Source organism: Vipera berus, assembly GCF_964194415.1.
Source record: "Vipera berus genome assembly, chromosome: 3".
Taxonomy (NCBI): domain Eukaryota; kingdom Metazoa; phylum Chordata; class Lepidosauria; order Squamata; family Viperidae; genus Vipera; species Vipera berus.
Genome location: NC_138204.1, coordinates 218,356,090 through 218,380,806, shown reverse-complemented (window position 1 = coordinate 218,380,806; position 24,717 = coordinate 218,356,090). Strand labels below are relative to the sequence as shown.

At 51.0% G+C, this 24,717-nt stretch overlaps 1 protein-coding gene across 5 annotated transcripts; it reads right to left on the bottom strand.

The window, feature by feature from the left end:
• Window positions 1–2,228: 2,228 nt before the first annotated feature.
• Window positions 2,229–23,182, bottom strand: MAPK15 (mitogen-activated protein kinase 15; the record flags this gene model as incomplete). 5 transcript variants are annotated; one of them, XM_081325849.1, is made up of 14 exons in its annotated part: window positions 2,229–2,648; window positions 3,010–3,153; window positions 3,815–3,906; window positions 7,548–7,809; window positions 10,276–10,381; window positions 10,491–10,628; window positions 10,756–10,813; window positions 12,489–12,628; window positions 17,025–17,188; window positions 19,553–19,683; window positions 21,229–21,319; window positions 22,763–22,792; window positions 22,889–22,987; window positions 23,066–23,182. In XM_081325849.1, 14 exons carry the CDS (start codon window positions 23,144–23,146, stop codon window positions 2,430–2,432), a joined length of 1,755 nt encoding a protein of 584 aa, XP_081181975.1. In that variant the 3' UTR covers window positions 2,229–2,429. The 5 variants fall into 5 exon arrangements, 4 of the variants coding, with proteins under 4 accessions (XP_081181975.1, XP_081181976.1, XP_081181973.1 ...); XM_081325850.1 differs by lacking the exon at window positions 22,763–22,792; XM_081325847.1 differs by having other exon boundaries at window positions 22,889–23,146.
• Window positions 23,183–24,717: the final 1,535 nt, after the last annotated feature.

Below are 24,717 nucleotides of genomic sequence, written 5' to 3'. Positions count from 1 at the left end.
AGGCCCCATGCCGAGGGCTCTCTCTCTCTCTCTCTCCTGGCCTCTGCAGCCAGCCACAGGTGCCTTCCCCACGGCGAGGAGCCAGGTGGCTCTCTTCTACAGAGACAGCGGCACAAGCCCGTGAGGCTCGTGCTAGCGAGGCTGAGCTGACACCCACAGGCAGGGCCACTCTTACCTTTGGGAGCGGCAGGTATCAGCAATATAGTATTTTATGGCTGTTTGTTCGGTTCTAAGTGTTCTGGGGTTATATTGGTCCATGCTTTTATTGCAAGTTTCCCTGCCAAATTGCCTAGTGAAAGGGGTCACTGGAACCAATGTTAAAATAAATGTTATTTTTAAAACTTCCATCATTTGGGACTACATTTTGGAGGAAGAAAGATGTCGCAGATAAATACGTGATGGTAGACAAACACATGGTGCAAGTTTTAAGAAGCCGATCAGATGCCAGACACTCTGCCAGATCCAGCATCTCCAAAGTAAATTGCTTCTCTTTCCTGCATTTGGAAAGTGCATGTTATAAAAATGGACCGCCAAGTTTCCAAGAACCCTTTCTCAGACACGGATGATGGAGCACCTCCATCATCTCCAGAGGGCTAAAGACAGCTCACTGTGGCCAACTCGCCTTGGCCAACTCACCGTGACACAATTCAACGCTGGATAACTCAAGAGAGGGACCATAAATTGCAGCGGGCCTTGTCATACTTTAGGTTTGAACCTTCTCACCACTATGAGCCCTGGTGGCGGCGCAGTGATTAGAAGGCAGCATTGCAGGCTAGCACACTGCTGACTGCCAGGGGTTCGATCCTGACCGGCTCAACATTGACTCAGCCTTCCATCCTTCTGAGATCAATAAAATGAGGAGCCACATTGTTGGGAGGGGGCAACATGCTGACCGTAAACTGCTTAGAGAGGGCTGCAAAGCACTATGAAGCGGTATATAACTCTAAGTGCTATTGCTATTACTTCTCAAGTTAGAAGTCCTCAAGGTTGGGGTAAGCCAAAGTATGGAGTCCACAATTCACTTGTTCCTCTCTTGATTATCTTGCACTGAATTGTTCCATGGCGAGTTTGTCCTGCAGCGAGTCACGCGGTGTGAGACAGCCAGGGCAAGTTGGCTGTGAATTGTCCCATTCTGATCTTCATTTTGAATTTGGATCTCCCTCTGTAAGTCTCCTCCTCCTCAGGAACAACTCTGCCCTTCCCTTCTTTAGGCTAAAGACACCCAGTTTGTAGGAAGGTGGGGGAGGTTTGTCTCAACACTTCTCTTCCCAATTTCCATCTCTCCTGAGACCGGGACCGTCTGGGATCCCTTTTCCTCCTTGCCAAAACTTCAGCATCCCCCCCTAGCACCCCCCCCCCCACAATGAAGTGCACTCTGGCCTCTCAGCTGAAGGGGCCCCGTTTCTGGCTGGCTGCAGAGGTGACAGCAATGGTCTATCCTGCCATGATTTCCGAGTGTTCTTTGGGCCCAAAAAAAGACCCCAAGGCAACCTAGCCATCAGGAAATACGACTTCGGCAACTGAGCACCGGAGACCATGGCCCAGAGAGATGATAGCCTCCCCCATGCTGGATGGGTCTAAACGGCCTCCACCCTGTTCCCAGACAGAAGGCAGCGCTGGGCTTGGGCCTATACGACCCCGCCCTGCTGTAGGAGTCTCTAGGTCAAAGTAGGGGAAGGAGCGTCCTTCGCTCGGCTTCTGAGCCCTTTCCCAAGCTTTTTACGAAAAGTCCCCGATGCTGGTCTGCAGACCCTGGGAACACAGGGCCGGTCGCAGGGCCAGGAAGGAAGGAGGGGCAGCAGTCACACAGGCATGGTTTGGGGAATGTGCCACTTTCTCTGCAGCCCATTTTCCAAACCTGGACCCAGGCAGACAAGTGGACAAATGCAGCCTCACTTCTTTCCACCGTGCCCAGTGTCGATTCCCATGCAGGTGCCAGTCGGGCGCAGCAGTGGCATTATCGAGGAAATGGCCCCCCTGGCTAAACACCCCACCCCTGCCTGCTTTGGGATCCCCTCCCAGCCTCCCATGGGCCTCCTGGAGGGGCTCCTGCAGGATCAGGTGGGAAGGGAGGGAGAGCGCAGCTGAGGTCTTCAGAAAAGGTCCTTGGAAGCAGAGAGCGGAGGTCTCCCCAGCTGGGCAAGGACTCCAACAGCCAGGAACCAGCCAGTGCCCGGGGCTCGAAACCCAGCCTACCCTGAGTAAAGAACAGGCGCTGCTGACTTCACTCCGTGTAGAAAAGTGTTTTATCTCAGAATAAAACGGGAGGCTTTATTTGATTGTGACAGTGCCCAACACACAGGTCGGCTAGCCTGGGCGTTAAAAAAAAACACCTGCCACTTGGCTGGAACCAGGCAAAGGCTCAGACTGCCCCGCGCTTCCTCCTCTCATGAGAGAAGCCACCGAGTGGTGCTGACCAGAGGCCACGCTCAGAGCTCCTGGGGGCTGGGGGCGAGCGCTGGGCGAGCAGCGCCCGAGAGAGGCAGATTCTGAAGGGCAGACTTGCAGATGGTCCCATAGGACTGGGAGTAGCTGCCCAGGTGGGCCTTGGGGTCACCAGCTATTCCGACGTTTGCTGTAACCTGGAACATTTTCCTGCAGGGCTTCAGAAACAAAGGAGGCTCTTCCCTGCCGTGGGATTCGGGGTTCTGCCAAGAGCAAAGAGGGGAGTTTTGGGGTGAATCGAAGGGGTGGACTGGGGCAGGCTCTCAAAAGGCGGACAATTGGAAGAGCAGGCCAGGATCATTACGCTGATTAGCACAATCACATCCTGCATTCTTCCAGGAGCTCAAGGGGGGAACGTAGCGCCCTCCCTCCCCCACTGATCCCACACAACCACCACACAGGGAGGGAGGGAGGGAGGGATTTCCCCACCCCAAGGCCCCCCCACCCCTGCCTGCCCCTCAGCTTTTCCCGGCCAGGGAAAGTGAAGCTGGGTTGTCCCAGGGGAGCCCTCCAGCTGGAAGGCAGCCAAGCCCAGGATTGTGGGTCAGGCCAAGCTTCACTCACCAGCCCAGTGGCAGCCCTGCTGGGAACAGCCCCCTTCCTCATCAGATGCTGGTGGAGGGCCGCTTCCTGAGCCTGGCTGAGCAAGGAAAGAGGCTTGCAGGGGGACGTGGTCTGGCCTGCCGCTCCTGGCCCCTTCGGCACCTGCTGGGGCAGATCGCAGAGAGGAGACTGCATGACTCTGAAACACAACTGGCCTCACACAACTCCCCCAGCACCACCCAGCTTAAAGGAAACCAAAGGCAGCCCCACCGGAACAGGGACGAGAGGGGAAAAGTCAGAGGGACAGACAAAGAGCTGGAAACACCTGAAAGCTGATTGTCAGCAGCGCAGGGATCATTTTGCCCTCAGGCGGGCTAAGAGCTGGGGGCTCCTTCCAGAGAAACACACGCGCGCACCCCCCGTGGAACAGCTGTGTGCCGTGGGTCTTATGTACACGGCCCCTTTTGTGAGGCAGAGCTCCTCAGTCTCTCTGCAGGCCAAGAGGAAGGGGGGACAGAGGGCTACGCAAACGCACGCATGGCTGTGCGGGGGAGGCCCTTCCAGGATGCAGCACGTAGGAAGCACTGGGCCCCCTTCTTGGAAGCCCCTCTGAACATTTGCTACCAGCCGAGAACCCTTCATCAACAGGAAAAAGAGGAAAACCTGGCAGCACTCTGGAATCAAAATGGGAAGGAGCCAGGATCACCTCGGGTGAAGCGTGTGCCAGCCCGGCAAGTGGAAAGGACCAGGAGCTCCTGGGGTCCCAGTGGACGCCTGCAGTCCTGCAAGGTCTGCATCAGCAAGGGCAAAAGGCGGAGCAACTCACGTCCCAAAGAGCGGATGTGCCTGCTGCTCTCCGATGCTGCCGAAGGCCAGAGGGAGGCGGACCTGTCGCCACGTTGTCAGCAGGCAGGAACTCTTTGGAAAGGGGAGAAACATGAAAAAGGGAAAGTTGGGCAAATCGCAGGCAGGTATAGACAACCTGAGGTTCTACGGTCTCCAGCGATCACGGGTGCAGCTCCTGGAGCACTTACAAAGTGGTCAGTAAATTGGAACCGTTATGTGCCAGAGAGAACAAGCAGGGTAACTATGAAGAAGTTGAATCTGTCGTTAATGGATGTTAAATTAAATCAGGTAGCATTTGTCCTGCCTTTGCCCATTTCTTGTGGGGAATCTCTGAGAGTGCCCCATCAAAGCTGGTGCACATCCCCGATTTAACAATTGGAATTGCTAGGTGAGGACTACCTGAATTGAAATCCTTAAATCAAGGATGGCTGAGAAGTTATCCGCAGACCCCTCACATCCTGGACATAAAGCTGTTTCAACTCCACCCCTCAGGATGGCGCTATAGGGTATTGCAGGCCAAAACAACTGGACACAAAGACAGTTTTTCCCCCATCTGCCACCACTCTTCACTGACCATCTCATTCTCACAGGGCTGCCCAGTGCCTACTAACCCTTGTAGCACAGCCCGCGTCCTTCGGCTGCATTCCAAGAACCGGAGCTGTCACGCTGGAGAAGAAACGGCTGCTGCAAGGCGGCACATTAGGCGGCAGAACCAACCTCAGCCCAGCCACCTATGTGCCACGCTGGACTTCTGCCTGACCACTCCCTATTTTAAATACAGTGAAGGTTTCTACAGGCAAAAACACGGCTGCGTCCCCCATTGTGGCCAATCTCTACATCGAAGACGTAGAAACCAAACCCCTAAACTCCTTCACAGGAACTCCACCCACTCCACTGGCACAGATATGTGGATGAGACACCCGGGTCAAGACTCAAGCACAGGAATTGGAAGCTTCACCAAACACATCAACTCTGTGGACAGATACATTAAGTTCACTTGGGAAGATGTTAATAATAATAATAATAATAATAATAATAATAATAATAATAATAATAATAATAGTAGTAGTAGTAGTAGTAGTAGTAGTAGTAGTAGTAGTAGGGCTTTTCAACTAGTGATACGGGTACCACCTGTGGGACATTGGCACCTGGCAGGTGGTACGTGACCATCCTAGAAAAATGGTAGCGGGGGAAGGGAATGAGCTGAACCGGTGGCAGCACCGCACAAGCCTGAGCGAGAGATGGCTGGAGCTGCAGGGCTGTCAGGGCTCAGCAGAAGCGTCAGGATCAGCGCTTCTTCGGGGCTGTCAGGGCTCAGCGGAAGCGCCAGGATCAGCACCAGGCTCCAGCTGGAGCTCAGCATTGATCCTGGCGCTTCTGAGCCCAGAAGAAGCTCCAATCAGCTGGAATGTAGCAGCATCTCCAGGGTCTTGTGACTTACATTCAGATGCTTGGCAACTGATTCCTATTTATGACTGTCACAGTGTCCCAGGGTCATGTGAAGTGACCAAAACCTGCTGCAACCACCCAGCAGATGGGGGGGAAGAATAAAAACCAAACATCCCCCCACCCCAACCCCGCTGCCAATCCTCAACAGAAATGCTCACAACAATGAAAACCTCGGACAGGAGGATGAGCGCCGCTGGGCGGGCAGGCAGGTGTCTTGCTCGGCTGTGGCTGGGGGGGGGGCACTTTTTTCAGTGCCATTGTAACTTCAAACAGTCACTAAGCGAACTGTTGTAAGTCGAGGACTACCTGCACTTCATCACTTTTTTTCTTTTTTTTTTTGATCATCAAGTTTTTGACACCTTGCTAGGCGGCTGGTGGTACTCGGATGCTGCCATATCCTAAAAGTGGTACAATGGGTAAAAAGTTTGAAAAGCCCTGACCTAGTCCAACCCCCTGCTCAGGCAGCAAGCCCTATACCAGGGGTGTCAAACTGCTGGCCCACGGGCCAGACGCGTCACGAGGAAGCCGCGCCCACCCGATTGCTGACAATGGCAAAACTGTTCCGATACGTTGTGCAATATCACATGACGTCGTGAGTTTTGACATGTCTGCCCTATACCATTTCAGACAAATGGCTGTCCAGTCTCTTCTTAAAAACTTCCAGTGTTGGAGCATTCACAGCTTCTGCAGGCAGGTTGTTCCACTGGTTAATTGTTCTAATTGTCAGGAAATTCCTCCTTAGTTTCAGGTTGCTTCTCTCCTTGGTTAGTTTCCATCCGTTGCTTCTTGTCCTGCCTTCTGGTGCTTTGGAGAATAGCTTGACTCCCTCTTCTTTGGGGCAGCCCCTGAGATACTGGAACACTGCTATCATGCCACCCCTCGTCCTTCTCTTCATTAAACTACACATCCCCAATTCCAGCAACCATTCCCTATATGTTTTAGCCTCCAGTGCCCCAATCATCTTTGTTGCTCTTCTCTGTACCCTTTCTAGAGTCTCAACATCTTTTTTACATCGTGGTGACCAAAATTGGATGCAGTATTCCAAGTGTGGCTTTACCAAGGCGTTGTAAAGTGGCATTAACACTTCACATGATCTTGATTCTATCCCTCTGTTAATGTAGCCTAGCACCGTGTTGGCAACTGCAGTTTGGCCTTCCTGGACTGTGCAGTACACATTAAGGAAGATGGAATCCTTAACACTGAAGTTTACAGAACACCCCCCCCCTACACACGCACAGAGAGAGAATTCAGTATCTACATTTTTATTTTCACCACCCACTGGAGCACAAAATGGGAGTGATCGGACCCCTACACCACCGGGCTGAACATTTGCCTACCAGCAAAGATGGAAAAGAAAAAGAGGAAGCTATCCTGAGTGGGCCTTCATTGAATCCAAAGAAAGACCCAGCAGGAGCTCCTCCGTAACAGACAAAGACGACAATAAATGAAGCAACATTGTCATGCCATGCATTGCAGGAATATCTGAAGAGCTCAGGAGGATTTTCAACCAGCACAATATACATTCACACTTTAACCCCCAAAATACACTAAGGCAGAAGCTTTTCCACCCCAAGGATAAAACACCCAGACACAAACTGAGCAATGTGGTGTATGCAGTACAATGAAGTGAGCCATGTGCACATCTGTACATTGCAGAAATAAAATAACAACTTCATAAACACATGGCACAACACAGGAGAACAAACCCAACAGGACAAGATTCAGCAATCCATCTTCATTTGAAAGATAAAGGCCACTCTTTCAAAGACAGTAAAGTCCACATTTTGGACAGAGAGGACCCCTGGTTTGAAAGAGGGGTCAAAGAAGCCATCTACATTAAAACTGAACAGCCCTCTCTCAGCAGAGGGGGAGGGATCCGACACCACCTATCTCCTGTTTACAACACAGTCCTTTCAGCAGTTCCAAGAAGGCTCCACACCCATTTGCACTATTCGGGTGACCCTGAGGGCACTGATAAGCCTCCAAGTGGCCTCAATAACTCTCAGAAAGAGTACTAATGACCAGATGACTGCAAGGAATATAAATCCTTCCATTCCCCACCATTTAGTCAAAACTGAAGAAGTTTCTTGGATGAGAAGTGAAACATCTTCAAGGAAAAAATGAAGTCCAGTTGCCTTTTGAAGAAGGACTTTGGGACATCTTGGAATGTAATTAATCTACCCACGGAAACATGTATTCATTTGTGGCAGGAAGGCAGATTCTTGCAAAATTTTAGTGTACCTTTGCAAGGAGAACGCACTTACTTTGGGCAGCTGCATTAACTGTAGGAATGCAGACTGTGGAGCTCAACTTTGGCTTTGGGTTTCTTGCCTCATTTGCTCTCTGCTGGGAAGCTGCCGCAAGAGGTGGAGGTGACCCATGGGATGGAAGAGGCGGTGTCCTTCCCTGCATCAGGTAGTGGGCTCCAGGAGGGGAACTGGCCTCCGAGGAACCAGACAGAAGATGACCTCGATGGAGGGGCTGTTGCTTCTGTGCTTGGCTGCTGGCCTTCCATCCCAAGATCAACTGGAAGGAAGAGAGAGAAGGGAGGGAGGGAGGGACTCGGAATTTCCTTTTGTGGCCAAAGGAGCCAAGGCAACATGACAGGGAGGACTAAAACTTGCACTGGAAATTCGAAAGCGGGAGGAGAAGGGGAAGGGGAAAAATTCCTTTTAAGCAGAATCCAGCCAGTGAGGAAAACACTAACTATGGATGGCTTCCCAGCCTGATTCACCCAAAATCTTCCTTTTAGTCCTTTGAAAAACTTCCCAGCCCCCTCTTTTCGTGCACTCTGTGAATGACAGGCAGGGTCAGAGCTATATTCCCCCCCCACACACACACCTCTCACCTGGTCTTTATGGAGGTTTTTAAGAGACTGGACAGCCATTTGTCCAGAATGACATAATTTCTCCTGCTTCAGCGAGGGGTTGGACTAGAAGACCTCCAAGATCCCCTCCAACTCTTCTGTTATGGACCATCCCTGTTTGCCTGTGACACTGCATGGACAGACTTCTGTTCTGATGTGGCCACAGCAATGGCATCGTTTCCATCAGCAATAGAGCAAATTCAAACTATGCTGGGTAAAAGAGCTTCTTGGCACGTACACAGGGAATTTTGTAGTGACATGTATAATTGTCTATATTTAACTGACTTGCCCAAATTTCAGGCAGAAGGAGCTCTTTCTCATTAAGACTAATGGCACCATTTGTATGTAGAACAGAGAACATAAAATCATAGGCTGGAAGGGACGTCAGAGGTCTTCTAGCCCAAACCCCTGCTCGAGGCAGGATACCTTATACCAGGGGTAGGCAACCTCGGCTCTTTTGTGACTCATTGAAGTCCATGAGTCATAAAAGAGCCGAGGTTGCCTACCCGTGCCTTATACCATCACAGTCAAACGGCTGTCCAGTCTATTTTTGAAAACCTCCAGCGCAGAGCACTGGAGGCAAGATGTTCCATTGATTCATTGTTCTCACTGTCAGAAAATTTCTCCTTATCTCTTTAACAAGCTTCCAGACATTACTTTTTGTCCTGAAGGCTTCTGCGTCAACCTCCTCTTCTCTCTGACAGCCCCTCACACTGCTGGAAGACAGTTATCATGTCCTCCCTAGTCCTCATCTTCAAAAGGCCTCTTGCTCCTTATATAGAAGCCTTTATAGGTTTATTTATAAGAAACTTTGTTTTTACTTTGGCATTTGTTGAAAGTTTACTTTGAGCCTTCCAGACTGTCCTTGCAAACTCAGACTATTGTTTGCTGGAATTCTGCTCTATTTACAAGCCTCTCTTTCCATCTATTGTCATTTTTATAATAGCAATAACAACAATAATAGAGTTGGAAGGGACCTTTGAGGTCTTCTAGTCCAACTCCCTGCTCAGGCAGGAAACCTTATACCATTTCAGACAAATGCCTGTCCAGTCTCTTCTTAAAAACTTCCAGTGTTGGAGCATTCACAGCTTATGGAGGCAGGTGGTTCCAAATTTCTCCTTAGTTCTAGGTTACTTCTCTCCTTGATTAGTTTCCATCTGTTGCCTCTTGTCCTACCTTTGGGCGTTTTGGAGAATAGCTTGACTCCCTCTTCTTTGGGGCAACCCCTGAGATACTGGAAGACTGTTATCATGTCCCCCCTCGTCCTTCTCTTCATTAAACTGGACAGACCCAATTCCAGCATCGTTCCCTATGTTTTAGCCTCCAGCCCCCTAATCATCTTTGTTGCTCTTCTCTGTACTCTTTCTAGAGTCTCGACATCTTTTTTACATCGTGGTGACCAAAACTGGATGCAGTATTCCAGGTGTGGTCTTACCAAGGCATTGTAAAGTGGTATTAGTACTTCACTTGATCTTGATTCTATCCCTCTGTTAATGCAGCCTAGCACTGTGTTGGCTTTTCTGGCAGCTGCAGCACACTGCTGGCTCATATTGAAGTGATTGTCCACTAGGACTCCGAGATCCCTCTCACAGTTACTACTGTCGAGCAAGGTACCACCTATACTATACCTATGCATTTGATTTTTCCTGCCTAAATGCAGAACCTTACTTTTTTCACCATTGAATTTCATTCAGTTGGACAAGTCTGTTAAGATCCTTCTGTATCTTAAGCCTATCCTCAGCTGGCGAGAGAGCTCTTTGTGCAACCAAGCTGCTCACAATTTCTTTCTCTGTAATATTTTATTTGGGCCTTTGTTACCTCATTTTTGGTTTCCTAAGCATCCTGAACTGTTTTCCCCTTCAGGATTTCCATCCGTGGACTCCTTCCTATTCTCTTTCTTAGTTTGTTGAAGTCAGCTCTTAAACTCTAGAAAAGCAGCCCGACTTTGTTCAGTCATGCTTGCCTGCATTAAGGTAAACCCGAGTGCGCCATAGTCACTCTCTCCCAAGGTTCCTACACCTTCGGGACACGCCTCTTCCTTCAGCTCTCTGGGCCATGAAGGATCTCCCAAGAGCGGAGCTGAAGGCCCCCTCAGGGTCCCTCTGGGCCAGGGGCAGCGGGGTTACCTCATAAACCCGATTGCGATACTCAGCCACCGAGAGCTGCACGTCGTCAGCAAGAGGAAGGGTCACACTGCGGTCGAGAGCGGGCTCTTTGGCAGCACAGTGGAACCTACCGAGAGAAGGCCGGGTGAGCACAAGGCCGTCCGAGGGAGGCTGGGACACGGCTTTGCCCGTCTGAGAGACCAGACGGCCGTAGCGAAGCCCCAGGGGGCTCTCACCTTTGCACGTAAGGGTGCTCCAGGGCCTCCTCTGCCGTCAGCCGCTTCTCGGGGTTGAAGACCAAGAGCCGCTTCAGAAGGTCCAGGGCCTGGGGAGGGGTGGAGGCAGGCAAGAGCTCCTCCAGAGTCAGCTGGGGCCTGCAGCCAGGACAGGAAGCACACTGCAGTTCCACTCCACAGAGAGCTCCCAGCCCGCCTTTCACCCCGAGGTGACAGAGGTGCCTCCTCGGGAACTGCGATCCGTTCAGCAAAAGAAAACACTTACTGGGAGCTGACACGGTTGATAACGGAGACTCGGTAGTCAGAACGGAAGGCCTCCACATCTGAAAAGCAAAGCAACGGATCAGAAGATCCCCTCAGGGTCTCAGGGACCACCGAGGAGAGCCTTTTCGTACTTTCCAGCAGGGCCTGGCGTCTGAGAGGGCAGTTTGGGGCTTCAGCAGCACCTAAATCCAGGAAGTACAAATAAATTTCCCTGCAGACTTCTTTTGTCTTCTCGTCCTCCAGTGGGTACCTTGAACAGACGGGCAGTTCGCCTTCTCTTCTGACCTGAAAGCCTCGGAGTCCTTGGGGTTACCAAGGCCCTAGAGGTCAACTCCCTGGCGAGAGGCCGGGCACAGCTGGGGACTTAAGAGGGAGGGCTTACCAGAGAGGGACAGGGCGTCTCAGGAAGGGGCGCAAACTAATCGGATTCTTCAGGGGGTGGCTGGTCCCCCCTCCTTTCCTCTCCCACCTGCTCCTCCAGGGCTGCTGAAGGAGACCGGCCACACTGCTCTCGGCCTCCCTGACCCTTTCCTGCGCTCCCCTGTCTGCGGGACGACACACACCGAGCTGCAAACTAGTCCCGCTGGCCGGGTGGGCTGGGCAGGAGAGAGCTGAAACCTAGAAAAATCATAGCCGAATAAGCTATGATTCAACTGAAGTGTGGGGGAACCCAGGGGATGACCCAGGGGCCATTTTTAGGCGGCCCCTCTTCCACTTTTGGGTTTGGACTGCGCTCAGGTGAGCCCCCTGCACCCCTCCCCATCCAAGCCACCTGGGCTAGATTCTTTCAGATCCGGGTCGTCTCATGCCCTCCAGACCCAGAAAGGCGGCTTATTTTGCACTTGGGGACGCAGACACAGAAGCCTTTTCAAAACGAGGCTGGTGCACACTGTCTCTGTGGTTGGGGGCAGAAAGGGGACACTAGGTGGTGCTCTAGTCTGACTCCGGTGGTTTGGCCAATGGGTGGCAATTTGTTTCGTGGACGTCTCCCCTCCTGCTACCCTAAACCCAGGGGGTAACAGGAGGTTTGGGTTGCTGATCTCCACGGACGCTCTCAGCTCCCTCGACGTCTCCACAAATTCCAGCCTTAGCAGGGGCCTGAACTAGATGACACCCGTGTTCCTTTCCAATGCTGAGACGAGGATCAGCTCCCAAACCATCCAGAAGGCCGACACCTACGACAGCCAGAAAGGGGAGGGGCAAGGTGCCTCTGTGGGCCATCCCAGGGAGACTCTGCCTCCTTTCCAAAGCTTGGCTGAGGATGAAGGTAGACATCTTGTAAGGGGGGACTGGAGCCCAGGGCCAAGCTGCTCAAGAGTCTGTCGGGGTGGGTGGGATGGGGGGTTATGGGAAGCTCTTCAGAAGCGCCAGCTTCAATAAATCAATCCCACATCCCAGGACTCCCCTCTCTGCTTGCAAAACTCTCAGAAGCTCCCTGCCTGCCTGTGCGCCAGTTGGGCTCAGCAGGAGGAACAGCAGAAAATCTTTGGCATCCACAAGGCGCCTCAGAGCAGAAACGGGTGAGATTCTGGGGGGGGGGAGCCTTCGGTTTCCCTTCGGCAAAGGAGGAGGGAACAAAGGGATGGCGATGCAACAACGCACCAGAAGGGAGCTGTGAATGGCTCCACCTGCCTGTCCCCTCAGATCTAGGGAGGGAGACCCAGAGAGAGAGAGAGAGAGAGAGAGAGAGAGAGAGAGAGAGAGAGAGAGAGAGAGAGAGAGAGCCCTTCTTACCTTCTGCGCTGGGGGGAGGAATAACATGCAGGATCTGCTCTATCTGGTTGACGGTTGACGTTCCTGGGAACAGGGGCTTCCCCAGCAGCATCTCCCCCAAGATGCAGCCGATGCTCCACATGTCCACCCCCTTGGTGTAACTGCAGGGAAAGAAGAAAAGGCAGCTGGGATCAAAAGTCCCGTTCCTCCCCCCCCCCCGGTGTGGAAAGCGCAAAGGCCACGTGCACCTGGTGCCGAGCATGGGACGAGGGGCCGGTTTTCCCCTGAAAAAGTAGCAGAAGAGTTCACCTAATCTGATTAACCTGGGGAAACGGCTTCGGCTGTTGGAAACGGCTCTGGTTTGGGCACTGCAATCAAGCTCCAATGCCAGCCATGCCATTCATTTAGGGCACAAAGAAATGTTTTGGCACTCACAATGTGACTGTTATATAAGGAATACAGAGGCTGAATGTGGCCAAGGCCCATGTAGTCCAAAAAATTGCATCACACGGTGGCTGTGGAGAAAACGGGGGTCTTTTGGTCACAAGCGGCATAATTTCTCTACGCTGATTTTGAGGATACGCTTTAGTATATTGCTGCCATCATTCCAAAATTATACAGTTACCTGATTTGCTTCCCCGTTCCCAAAATGTTCCTTGCCACTCAGTTTGGCTGGAGGCTTATGCAGCTCCCATAGTCTCTCCTGTATACCAATTTGACAATTTGGAAGAAAAGAAGAGGGGCTCCTGCCTGCGAGTCATCCGTTCAATTGAGGTGTGGCTGCACAGCTCCCCTCCGTTTCCTTTCACCCCTTTCACTCTCTCCGCCAGCCCTGCCTGCCTCTCTCGCTCTCCCCCTGGCGCTTCCGGGGGTGGCCGTGTCTTCGAAGGGAATGGCCAGCCAACCTGTAAGGCGCTTTGGCAGAAGGGAAGTGATTTCTTCCATTTCTTCCTAGTAGCCACCAGGAGAACCATTTCTGTAAATTGCACAGAGAGCTTTTGCTATTAGACAATTTAAAATTTTTAATAAACATGTATGCAAAAGTCTGGCCTCCAATTTCAACTATAACTGCCCAGCAGTTATTGCTGTGATCAGGGAGTAGTAAACTAACACACAGTGAGAGGTCCTGTAGCCCAACCCCCTGCCGAAGGCCAGAGTCCTCGGACTATTCCAGTCAGGTGGCTGCCAATCCTTGCTTGAAAACCTCCCGCAACGGAGCTGCCTTCGTTCCAAGAGGCAGCCTGCCCCACTGCTGAAGGGCCCTTTGGGTCAGGAAACCCCCCCTTTACCTGTAACGCTTCCACCTGCTCTTCCTTCTCCTGCCCTCCACACCTCTTCCCTGCCGCAGTCCTTGAAAGAATGCTGCCGTCTCTCCTCACCTCAGCCCTTCTCTTCTTTGGACCAGTAGCCTGTTCCCCTAACCTTCACAACAGATTTAGCCTCCAGGCCCCTCTTCTCCACCGTCTTTCTAGTTCTTCGGCCTCCTCCTTGTACTGGGCCAGTGTTCCAGGCCAGTCTCATTAGCGGAGCTGAGAGCAGAAATGCCATTTCCCAGGATCTCCACATTGCACCTCCCTCGATGCAGCCCAAGACCGCACCGAGTCCTTCAGCGGCAGCTTCGGCATCTCACAGGCCAAATGTTTAATCTGTGGCCTGCAAGAACGCCCAGGGCTCCTTCCAACAGACGCTACTGCCAAGCTAGGCAATGCCTGTCTTGTGCCGGCATGCCTGCTTTTCCAGTGTTCAAGGATATGAGCACTCTATGTGAGCCTGTCCATTCTTTTTCTAAAACTCTTGAATTGATGCTCATCTCCACACCCAATGGCAGAAAAATTCCAGAATCCGCAACTTCCTTTTATCGGTCCTCATAGCCTTGCTTTTAATTTAAATGCTTGGCCCAGGTTCTAACATTATGAGAGGAGGAGAAAATCTTCTGTCTACATTTTCCTCATGCGGGGTAGTGTTATATACATTGTGGGATCCCAAATCAGCAAACATTAGTGGACATGTCTTGAGTCACAGTTCGGGTGCACAATAGAGTCAGCCAGAAGCTGTCATAACAGCAGGTAAGTTGTACAAAACAAAGTGCTGGCAGCAAAGAGAATAGGGGGTGGGAAGCATAGGCTACACAAGAATTAGAAACCAGTAGCATTTGTTTAAACTGCTGCTGTGTACAATTCCCAGGCAAAGAAGCAAATTAGAAACAATTACTTATGATCAAGGATAAGGTGCTTTTAACTTACATCAATCATTGCCTGCTCCTAATAAGGAAATTAGGAAAATGGCATACGTGATAAAACGGTGCATTTGCATGTAACACCCTGTACCTACGGATCACTCATTTTGAAACATCTTCAGCTGTTGGCTGTATTACCTGCAAACAGGGTCAAGGGAGCGCTTTCCTGCAGTTCTGATATCACAGAGAGGATGCCGACATCCAGAGATCTGACCCAAATCAATCACCCAGGGCTGCTGTCACTGCTGATCGCAGCCACTCCCAGCGTCTGACTCTGGCAGTTGATGGCTCATCGGGGCTTGCCAGAGAGGCCCTGACCCATCACATCCCAGGGCGTTGCAGGCCTTCCCTCTCGAGGCACTGAGTGCACGCACGGTAAGCGGTCGACTCTGCACCTGCACCGGGCAGCCCCTGCCTCAGCTCCTTTTGCATGAGACCACCTCAGTGACGGGCTTCTGTGTGCCGAGAGAGCGAACCCCCAGCCCCGGCCCAAAGAGGAGCACCCCTCCTCCTCCCCATTGTCCGAGCTGGATATCTTGCTGAAACTATCCCAAAAGTGCTTTTCCAAAAGGCAATTGGAGTTTCTTGGGGTTTCTTTCCTTGAAAACATTTCACTTCTCATCCAAGAAGCCTCATGACCTGGATGACTGAGAATCTCCACGGACAGTTGCTGAGACTGATCGAAGGCCGTCTCAGTGGGCAGCACATACTAGGGCAGCGGATTGACAGGCAAGGCCCACAAGATCATTCAGGCACGGCAGAGATAAGGATTCCCCACATGCAACAGGTGTGAATGCCACCTTTTAAGGCACCACCTGCAGGTGACAGTGGGAGGAGCTTTGACGCTTCTGTCCCAGGGACATTTTGAGAAAGGCAGATTGGTCCATTTGGAAAGCAAACTAGAGAAGGGCATGGGAGAAATGGAGCGGGGGGGGGGGGAGGAAATCCACAACAAGCAAGGATTGTGCAACTGAGAGCAAGAGAGCCTCCTAGGTGTCTTCTGGCACATGCCGCATAACCACCCAAGGCTGCGCTACCCTCCTCCTCCCTGGCCTCCTGCCAAGCCAGGAGCAGATGCCAAGCATGGCTGCCAGCCACAGACAGACGTTCACCCGGTTCTGTGTTGTTCTAGAGCCAGCTGTGCTTTGGGTCACGGAAATGGGTCCGCTGCTATTTGTGATTTCTCTTGCTTTCATTCACTACCTCTTGGATTTGGGGGGGGCATGTGTTCCTCTCAGAAAGATTGCTGTTTTAAGCTTTCCCACTGATAAAGATCGGTGGCAATTTGTGTGTGGGGGGGAGGGGGTGGAGCGTGAGGGAAAGAATGTAGGGGATGAAGAAGGGGGAGAAGACAGGCGTATCAAAACCAGAAAATAAGACTTCTGCCACGGCTGGTCTTGCTTAAGAGTGGGAAGCTACTGCATAGCAAAAAGGAAGGGGTGGGGGCGCTGAAGGAAAAAAGAAAGAAGGCATGTGCGCATGGACACGGCCTGGGTCACAAAAAGGAAAACGTGACCCAGGAAAGCTAGTTTCCTGGGAAATGAACCCGTAATAAAGGGGAAGGGAAAACAATGGCACTCAGATCCTGACCCTCGCCAGGCCTCACCCTTTACAAAGCAACCCAAGAAACTCTTGTCACTTTACAGCTTGTATCTTTGCAACTACAGGAGAAGGGGAAATTTTTTTTTAAAAGGGAGTGCAACCATTAAGAGTGGCCAAAGGTGTTTTGCCAATCCTCATTTGAATTTATTGGCTCCTGAGTTATCCTTTAATTATGGAAAAACTGAAAAAATAAAAGACCCTCCAGCAGCTACAAGCCCAGAAGGGGCAGAAGCTCTGAAAGAAACACGTCCACAGCTGACAGGAAAGCCTGCTTCCAGCCCAAGCACCGGAGAAGGTCTCCATTTTTTAAAAGCTTTTTCAGATGCGACAGGTGGATCCACAAGTTCCTCTCTAACCAGATATTTTGAACCAAGGAAGCAACCAGGCTGTTCCTGGTTCAAAATGGGGAGGATTGCTATGTGGTTTGCTTCTCTAATGTCTAACCCTAACCCTCAAATTGCCTCAGGGTTTGTACAAATTTCAAACTATGGTCAGTCCAGGAAGCCGCAATCTCTGATTACAGGGAACAGTTCCTTTCTGTCATAATCTAACAAGCATCTGGTTACGAAACCCAAACTACAACTTCATTCTGCGGCTCTAGCTTGCTTAGTCCCCCTTAAGCTCTCAAAAAAGTTTGGGACTTTGGGTGGGAAGGAAAAGTAAAGCCGGAGAAAACCACCCTCCCTCCTCCTCCGGTTCACGTGGAGTCCACTCCTTACCATTTTGACGCAAGCAGGATCTCAGGGGCTCGGTACCAGCGAGTAGCAACATACTCCGTAAGTGCAGGGTTGCCTTCATCTTTTTCGATTTGGCCCAGGGAACGAGCCAGTCCAAAGTCGCACAACTTCACAAAGCAGTCTCTGTCCAGCAAGATGTTGGAAGGCTGGAAGCGAAAGGTGATGAAAAGAGGAACGGTGAGGGAGGGACTCGCACACCCATCAAATCACTCAACCCACCGGCATCCGGCTATGCCCGATTCTACTAAGAGCAGATAAAAAAGGGAAGCGCTCTTCTCTTGGAATAGCGGTGATCAGAGATGGGAGCTTCTCCTCCAGAACACTTTCCAGTTAATAAAAGAAATGTATTTTAAGGCCTCAATGCAGGGTGGAGAACATGCCTAGCCCTTTCCCCTTAAAATAATAATTCCTTGTCCAGTGTGAGGCTTTAAAAATCTTCCTTTTATAAGGCCTGCTTATCACGCCGTGATGAGTGAATTTTCTAGAGACCGTGCATGCAAGATAATGGTGCTTATGTTAGAGGGGAGCATGTCTGCAATAGATAGCCCCACCTAATCTCCATTGCCGGTGCGCACACACACACACACACACACACTCCCCTGGAGCCCATTACCCCAGGCCAAAGTTTTCCTTCCTTCTGGTATGAAGCTAGGGTTTAGCCATGAAATGGTTCATGGAACTCACCCCAAGACCTAGGGCTGGGTTTTGTTTTTTTCATTCCATTCAACTGTGTCAGATTCTCGAGACTACCTGGACAAGTCCCTGCAATTTTCTTGAGAAGATTTTTCAGAAGTTGTTTGCCATTGCCTCCTTCCTAGGGCTGAGAGTGGATGGCCGGCCCACTCAGATGGCTTTCATGCTAAAGGCAGGACTAGAACTCACAGAACCCCAGTTTCTAGCCTGATGCCTTCACCATGACACAGTCTGGCTGATTACGTTCTCTCAATTTAACTGACCTCATACTTAAACTATAAACTATACAATCCAGTGGAGGAAATGTAGAAATATAGTAAATAAATGACGTGCCTGGAAGAAGGATGGTCATGGTTAGGATAATCCAGTCCCCACTTTGTCCTCACTTAATTTCATTAATTTAAGACTTTTTTTTAACCTAAATAGGAATCATTAAAGGAGGCTGTGGTACCTCCTCACCCCCAAAAGTCCCATTTCAGGGAAGGTGGTAGAGAGAGGGCACCTGGGCTTCAGCTTCAGAAGAGTCCGGAGGAAACAGATGATCAGAATCCAGATCAATCAGGTTTCAAGCCAGGATTTAGTATAGAAATGACGTTGGTCACGCTAGTTCACGGTCTGATATCCCTCCTGGTGCTCCTTGCTCTCTCCAGGCCATTTGATGCCGGTGGCCATGGCATCCTTCTGGGTCAGCTGTGGGGGCTGAGGCTAGGTTGCTCTATGGCATTTCTTCCCATTTCTCCCCGGCTACCTTCGCTCGGCGGTGTGGCCAGGTGGTGAGTGATCAGGCCCCGGGTTCTTTGCTCAGGCTTTGATGCTGCCTCCCCTTCCCCTCAACATACACACAAAGCCTTTTGGTGAAATCTTTGGAAAGGCTTGGATGAGAAGTGAAACTGTGTGGCTGCCCAAGGGATGTGGCCAAAATCCTAACCAAGTGCCTGGAAGCTATGCAGGGCTGGATGGAGAGGAAGGGTTCATCATGCCAGGTGGCTGTGTCTACTACTAAGGCTACCAAGGTCTGGAAGTATTTCACTATCAACTGCCAGTGGGGCTGCACTTCCCCATTCAAGACTTGCAATTAAATTTAAGCACTCTCAGCTACTCCTCAAAGAACGGGTAGAAGCTGCGCCTAAAATGGCCTCGACACAAGCACATCTGTGCCATCGATTGTGGCCTTTTCTGGCCCAGCAGGCCTTCAGGCAGCCACTTCTGCCCTGGTCACCTCACGATTAAGTGGGGCTGCTCATTCAGAAGCCACAGCCTATTGGTGGTCCAGAGCACAGAAACGCAGGCGGTGGTGGGATGGCTGCCTTACGTGTGCATGACTCCCATTATTCTGGATACCAGATGGTTTCCAACAGAATTACAGTTTCTGTTTCTTGTGCATAAGACCCTTCCTGGCAGAATACCTTGACTGTCTGCAGGACTGTTTATCTCCATTTGCCTCTGTCTGTCTGTCAGTCAGCACAATCAGGCAACCAGGGCAGATACACTCTGAGTCCCACTGATTAAATACAAAAAGCATCATCTTGAGGTATCCAGGAAGCCCACTTACAATTGCCCCCTGGAAGCGTATCTCCCAGATTACTACGACCTCTACATTATGACTTTTAGGAAATTATTAAAGGCCTGGTTGTCCTCTAGGGCCTTGGGGACAGTGTGGTTGTGGATCTCCTTTAGTTATGGCTGTTTATGGCTGATGTTCTGTTCATCTGGTCACCCGTGTCTTGTTTTTTAAGTCCTTTGTCTTTTTATTTGTAAGTGCCTAGTCATCAAGGAACTAGAGTCAGGGCCTAAAATTTGATAAATAAAATAAATACCTTTTGGTCCCTGTGAATAACATTTCCTGAGTGGATAAATTTGGTGGCTTTCAAGAGCTGGTACAGGATGTAGCACTTATGAATGTCTTTCAGTAAATTTCCCTTCTTGATCACTGCATGCAAGTCTGTCTCTGAAAAACGAAAGCAGCAATGAATGTGTAGCCCTTGTTCCGAGGGTGGCTGCAGACCAAAATACATCACTGGCATTGTTTGAACAGAATATATCACAAACACTGTGGGATGTGACATTGGGCTTTAATTTTCAGGATTCCCTATTGGCAGAGCATAATCTCCCATTATAAACCCTAACCCGCTAAAAGATTTTTCTATATGCTTCCATTATTAACACATTTTCATTACTCTGAAATAACTCTGTAAACTGCTGAACAATTAAAACCATCCTAAGACCCTTGTGTTGCAAGTCACCTCCACAGGTTTATCTTCCATTCAAGCTTTTATTTGAAATGGCATTTACAAATTTGCTTTTATTTATTTGCTGCCTTTGAGGCAGTATTAATTCCTGGTAACTGACTAGTTCCTAGAATTTTACTCATTTATTACAATTATTTTATATCCCACCTTTCAGGAAAACAAGCCTTCCAAAGTGTTTACAACAATGTAAATAACTGTAAATGAAAATGCAGTCTAACTCAGGCACGTATTATCGTATCTGGTGGACATGTGGTAAAGCAAAGGCTTATTGGAAAAAAAATACATACCTGGTTAGAAAAAATGTTGGGAGAACATGTAGAATTTAATCCTGAACTTTTTCTATTTGGTATGATACCAGAAAAGATTAATCAACTTCCCTCCGTCCAGTGCGCTCCCACAGAGAGGGCCTCCTCAGGGTGCCTCCGATCAGAGAATGTCGACTGGTGGCCCCCAGGGAGAGGGCGTTCTCTGTGGGCACGCCAGACCTGTGGAACCGCCTGCCGGTCGAGCTCCGGATGGCCCCCGACCTTCGCTCCTTCCGGTGCGATCTCAAAACCTTCTTTTTTGAACAAGCTGGCCTGGTCTGATGGGATGGGGGTGGGTTTTATAAATTGGTTTTAACTTTTAATATGTATTAATTTATTACGGGCATTGTTGTTTAATTACTTTTTAATTTTTGTATCCTGTTTTTTATTATGTATTGCCCTGTTCACCGCCCTGAGTCCTTCGGGAGAAGGGCGGTATAGAAATTAAATTATTAAATTAAATTAAATTAAATAAACAAAGTTTATATTTGGTTCTACACATTACAACAGCAGCAAGAATAGCCTTCGTGCAATACTGGAAAAATGAAGGAGTACCACCAGAAGAAGAAGTAATTAAAAAAATATTGGAATGCACAGAGATGGACAGATTAACTATGAGACTGAAAGATAAAGAAGAAACAGAACACTACCAAACCTGGGAGTCATTCTACAAATGGCTAGAGGAGAGAACTAAAGATTAGGATTTGACTATGTATTAGTGCTTTTGAACCCAGACTGCACACTGGTTGAAAAACTAACACATGTAAGAAAAAAAACCTAATAAAATCTTTATTTAAAAAAAAGGAAAAAAAAGAAAATGCAATCAATAGTTAAAAACAAGCAAACTTCTAGGATTTGAATCCAGCTGGACAGGCTTCTGTGGTGTTGGCTGCCTGCCTTCCTCCCTCCCTCTCTCATGGGAAGCTGGGAAGAGCTCACCCATGGATTCGAAAACCAGGTAAATGTCCTTGTCATTCTGAGCCCGGATGACGTTCAGGAGCTGAATGATGTTTGGATGCCCTCCAAATTCCTGCAAGACAAAAGACCAAGCCAGCCCTGGCCTATGCTGGAGCCTGCCCTTCTGAGCTGGGTTCTCTAGGGCAGGCTCCAGGTAGCGTTGGTTGGGGGGGAGAGATCACTCCCTATGCACCCGCTGTGTAGGGCGCCACAGGATTCCACTTTCTTCCTCCTTTTCAACACCTACCTGAACCTGGATGGGGTCACCCCCCAGTTTAGGGCTATATTTTTAATTTTATCTTTTGGCTCCAGGCTGGCCAAGGCAGACCACCAAGTTTCTGCCCCAATTGAGCTGATATGCAATCTAGGGGTGGGGTGTCTTCTTGGATTCAGAGTTCCTGCTTGAAGAGCAGGTGTCAGTTGTGACCAGGAAGGCCTTCGCACAACTCGTTTCATGCACAGGTTCAGAGAGTCACTCGTGCCCTAGTCGCCTTGCATACTGCAGCACCCTCTACATCGGGCTGCCCTTGAAGATCAGAAACTTCAACTGGTCCAAAATGTGGTGGCATAAGCAATAATGTCTCAACGTGCCCATGTAACGCTTCCGCTTCGAGAGATATACTGTGGGTTTGCTTCTGGAGGCAACTCAATGTGGCACAGGGCCTGGCTACTTGGGGGAACCACCTGTCCCGAATCAATCCTGCGGGTTTCTTTAGTTAAAGAGTGCCCAAGATCAGAGCCCTGGAAGCGCCTTTTGTCTGCTTCTCTGGAAGGAGGTTCCTCCGAGAATCAGTTGCCCCGCCCCACCGCCCGCCGTGGTGCAAAATTTTCCCAGGCCCTCAGCAAGGGACCCCCCACCCCCACTTCACGGCATTTGCCCTTAATTGTCTTTATCTTTTATCGATTTTATTGTAATTTCGTTTGTTGTGAGTGGCCCAATTTCACTGAAATTCAGGCAGCGTAAAAGTTTAATAAATTATTAAGATTGCAAGCTGGAACGAATAGGAAGCTTGTGGTTTTTGCAGAACGGAAATAAAAACCCTTAACTGGCGCCTTTCAATAGTGACCAGCCAAGGGAGCCCTTCTAAGAAAAAACGATTTTTATAAAAAGTCATTTTTATATACGCTGTCCTCTGAGAGCCAACTGTTTATATAACCTGTTATTTGTTACAAAACTGTTGAAATCCATACAGAAATAAATAAAAAAAGGGCTGGCCTAAACGCCTATTTAAGGAGTTTGCCCAGGAACTTGCAGGACTTACTGGCCCTCGTCTTCTTCCAACGTTTCAAACCTTTCAAGGGAAAAAAAACAGCTTCCCGGGACAATTTAGAAGGGGGGGGAGGGGAGCAAAGAGGGAGGGGAAGCTGAAGGCCGCCCTCCCCCTCCCCCTCCCCCCGGAGCCGCTCCCCACTGACCAAGCAGGCCGACCCCTGAACCGCCGGCCGGGAGGGGGAGGGGGAGAGACCCCCGCCCCTCCCTCCCTCCCTCCGCGGGGGGCCGGGGTGGGGGCCTCACCTGGAGGAAGGCGATCTCGCGGAAGGTCCTCTGCAAGGCAAGAGCGGAGGCGAGGCTCGCGCGTGGGCGGAGGGGGGCTCGGCGGGAGGCCCGCCCCCCCGCCCCCCCCCGGAGGTGGGCCCTCACCTGAGCGTCGGTCCGGTTGCGGAAGGCGTCGAAGATCTTCTTGACGGCCACGCTGGCGCCCGTCCGGCGCTCCGTCGCCTTCCACACGATCCCGTAGGCCTGCGCGGGAGGGGGGGGTGAGCAGGGGGGGCGAGCAGAGGAGGGCCCCCCCCTCCCCCTCCCCCTCCCCGCGCTGACCCCCTTGCCCAGCCGCCGCTTGATCTCGTAGCGCCGCGCCACCGCCTCCTCCACCTCGGCCGGCGCCCCCGCCGCGCTCATCCTCCGGCCCGGCAGATGCGCCGCCGCCGCCGCCGCCGCCCCCCCCCCGCTGCTCGACGCGGTTGCCCCGGCGACGCCCACGTGCGCCCGCCCCGCCCCCAGCGGAAGCCGCCCCGCGAGCCCCCGCCCCTTCCGCCTCTCCGATCCCGCCCGCCGGTTGGCCCGGAGGAGGCGCCGGGGCGGGAGAGCCGGGGGAGGGCCTGGCGGGGCTTTTCCTCCAGCTTCCCCGATGGCGGCTGCCGGGCGCGTTTCCTTTCGGTCCGGACCCTGCCCCCCCCGGGCCCAAGGGGCGCTGAGCCCCCGGGCTGACTTCGGGGTCCCGGAGGAGGAGGAGGAGGAGAAGCGACGCGCGTGCGACGTCTTTGCCCTTTCCCTCCGTCCTTTTCTGGCCTCGCCTTTGCCTTCCGAAGGCGCCTCCCGCCTGCCTTGCCTCCCGCTCACGGAGCCCCCCCCACCCCGCTTTAATAACAGGGCGACTCTCCGGGGGGGGCACAAGCCCCCTTCGCCTGGTGCGGGGAGCCGAGGGAAGTGGGACTGGGAGGAGATGCTTTGCTTCCGCAACACGCAAGGCAGGTCCGGCCGTTGTTTCAGCTGGAGAAATGTCGCCCTCCTAGGCCAAGCCCAAAGTCCCAAATCAGCCAGCAATGGACACGCAGACGCCGACGGCATCTGCAGACTGGGCGGAAGAGACAGTCGACCAGCCCAAAAAGGAAGCCAGGACCTCTCTCTCCGCCAGCAAGCAGCACCCAGATCAGCATAGATTAACTCCAAGGTTAAAAATCAGCCGTCAAGTAAACCGTACCGCAGTTTCTTAACTTCCAAAGGAACCGACAGCAATCGAAGGATCTCTTAAGACCCCAACGACGACAACACTTGACGGGCGAGACACCGGAATATAAACGAGACAGCAAACCCCACTCCTTCCTAGCACTGATGACGTTACCTAGTTAAGGTCATGAAATGTCTGCAAGAAAACAAGCTGGCTCAGAGGGCACCAAAGGCCCCTCAAGTGGAATTCAGACACTTTATTTCTTCACAGGAGCAAAGTGGACCCCCCAAGCCGACAGTTTCAGTAAACTCCAACTGAAAAGGAGAAAGGGACACGCCAAACAGTGCATTGAAGTTTTTATACTTCCTCGTGAAGATGTTCAAGGTTCAATTACAGATAATCCCCAAGTTACGTCAGGTCACTTAGCGAACGTTCAAAGTTGCTACATTAACACCCCCCACCCCCAAGTACTTCCCTCTGTAGACCCCTTTGCCATCTTTGCAAAGAGCTAAGTATCACATTACCTCTTATCTGATCTTAGTTATTACCTTGCTGAATCTGAATAATAATAATAATACAATGATGATGAATTTTATGAAGCAACTTAAAACATAGTTTTACCTGAGCCCCTTCTAGGAGCCAATATTAAAGTACCTGGTCTTTGCGGAACAGGCCTTCCCTGGACCAAGATTAAAACACCATGCCTTCAGATCCTATAGCTGTGGGGGACAAAAAAGCCACTCTGTCTTTTAAAGAGGCACTGGTGTGCTCCATCCTCAAGAAGCCACTGCTGGACCCCATG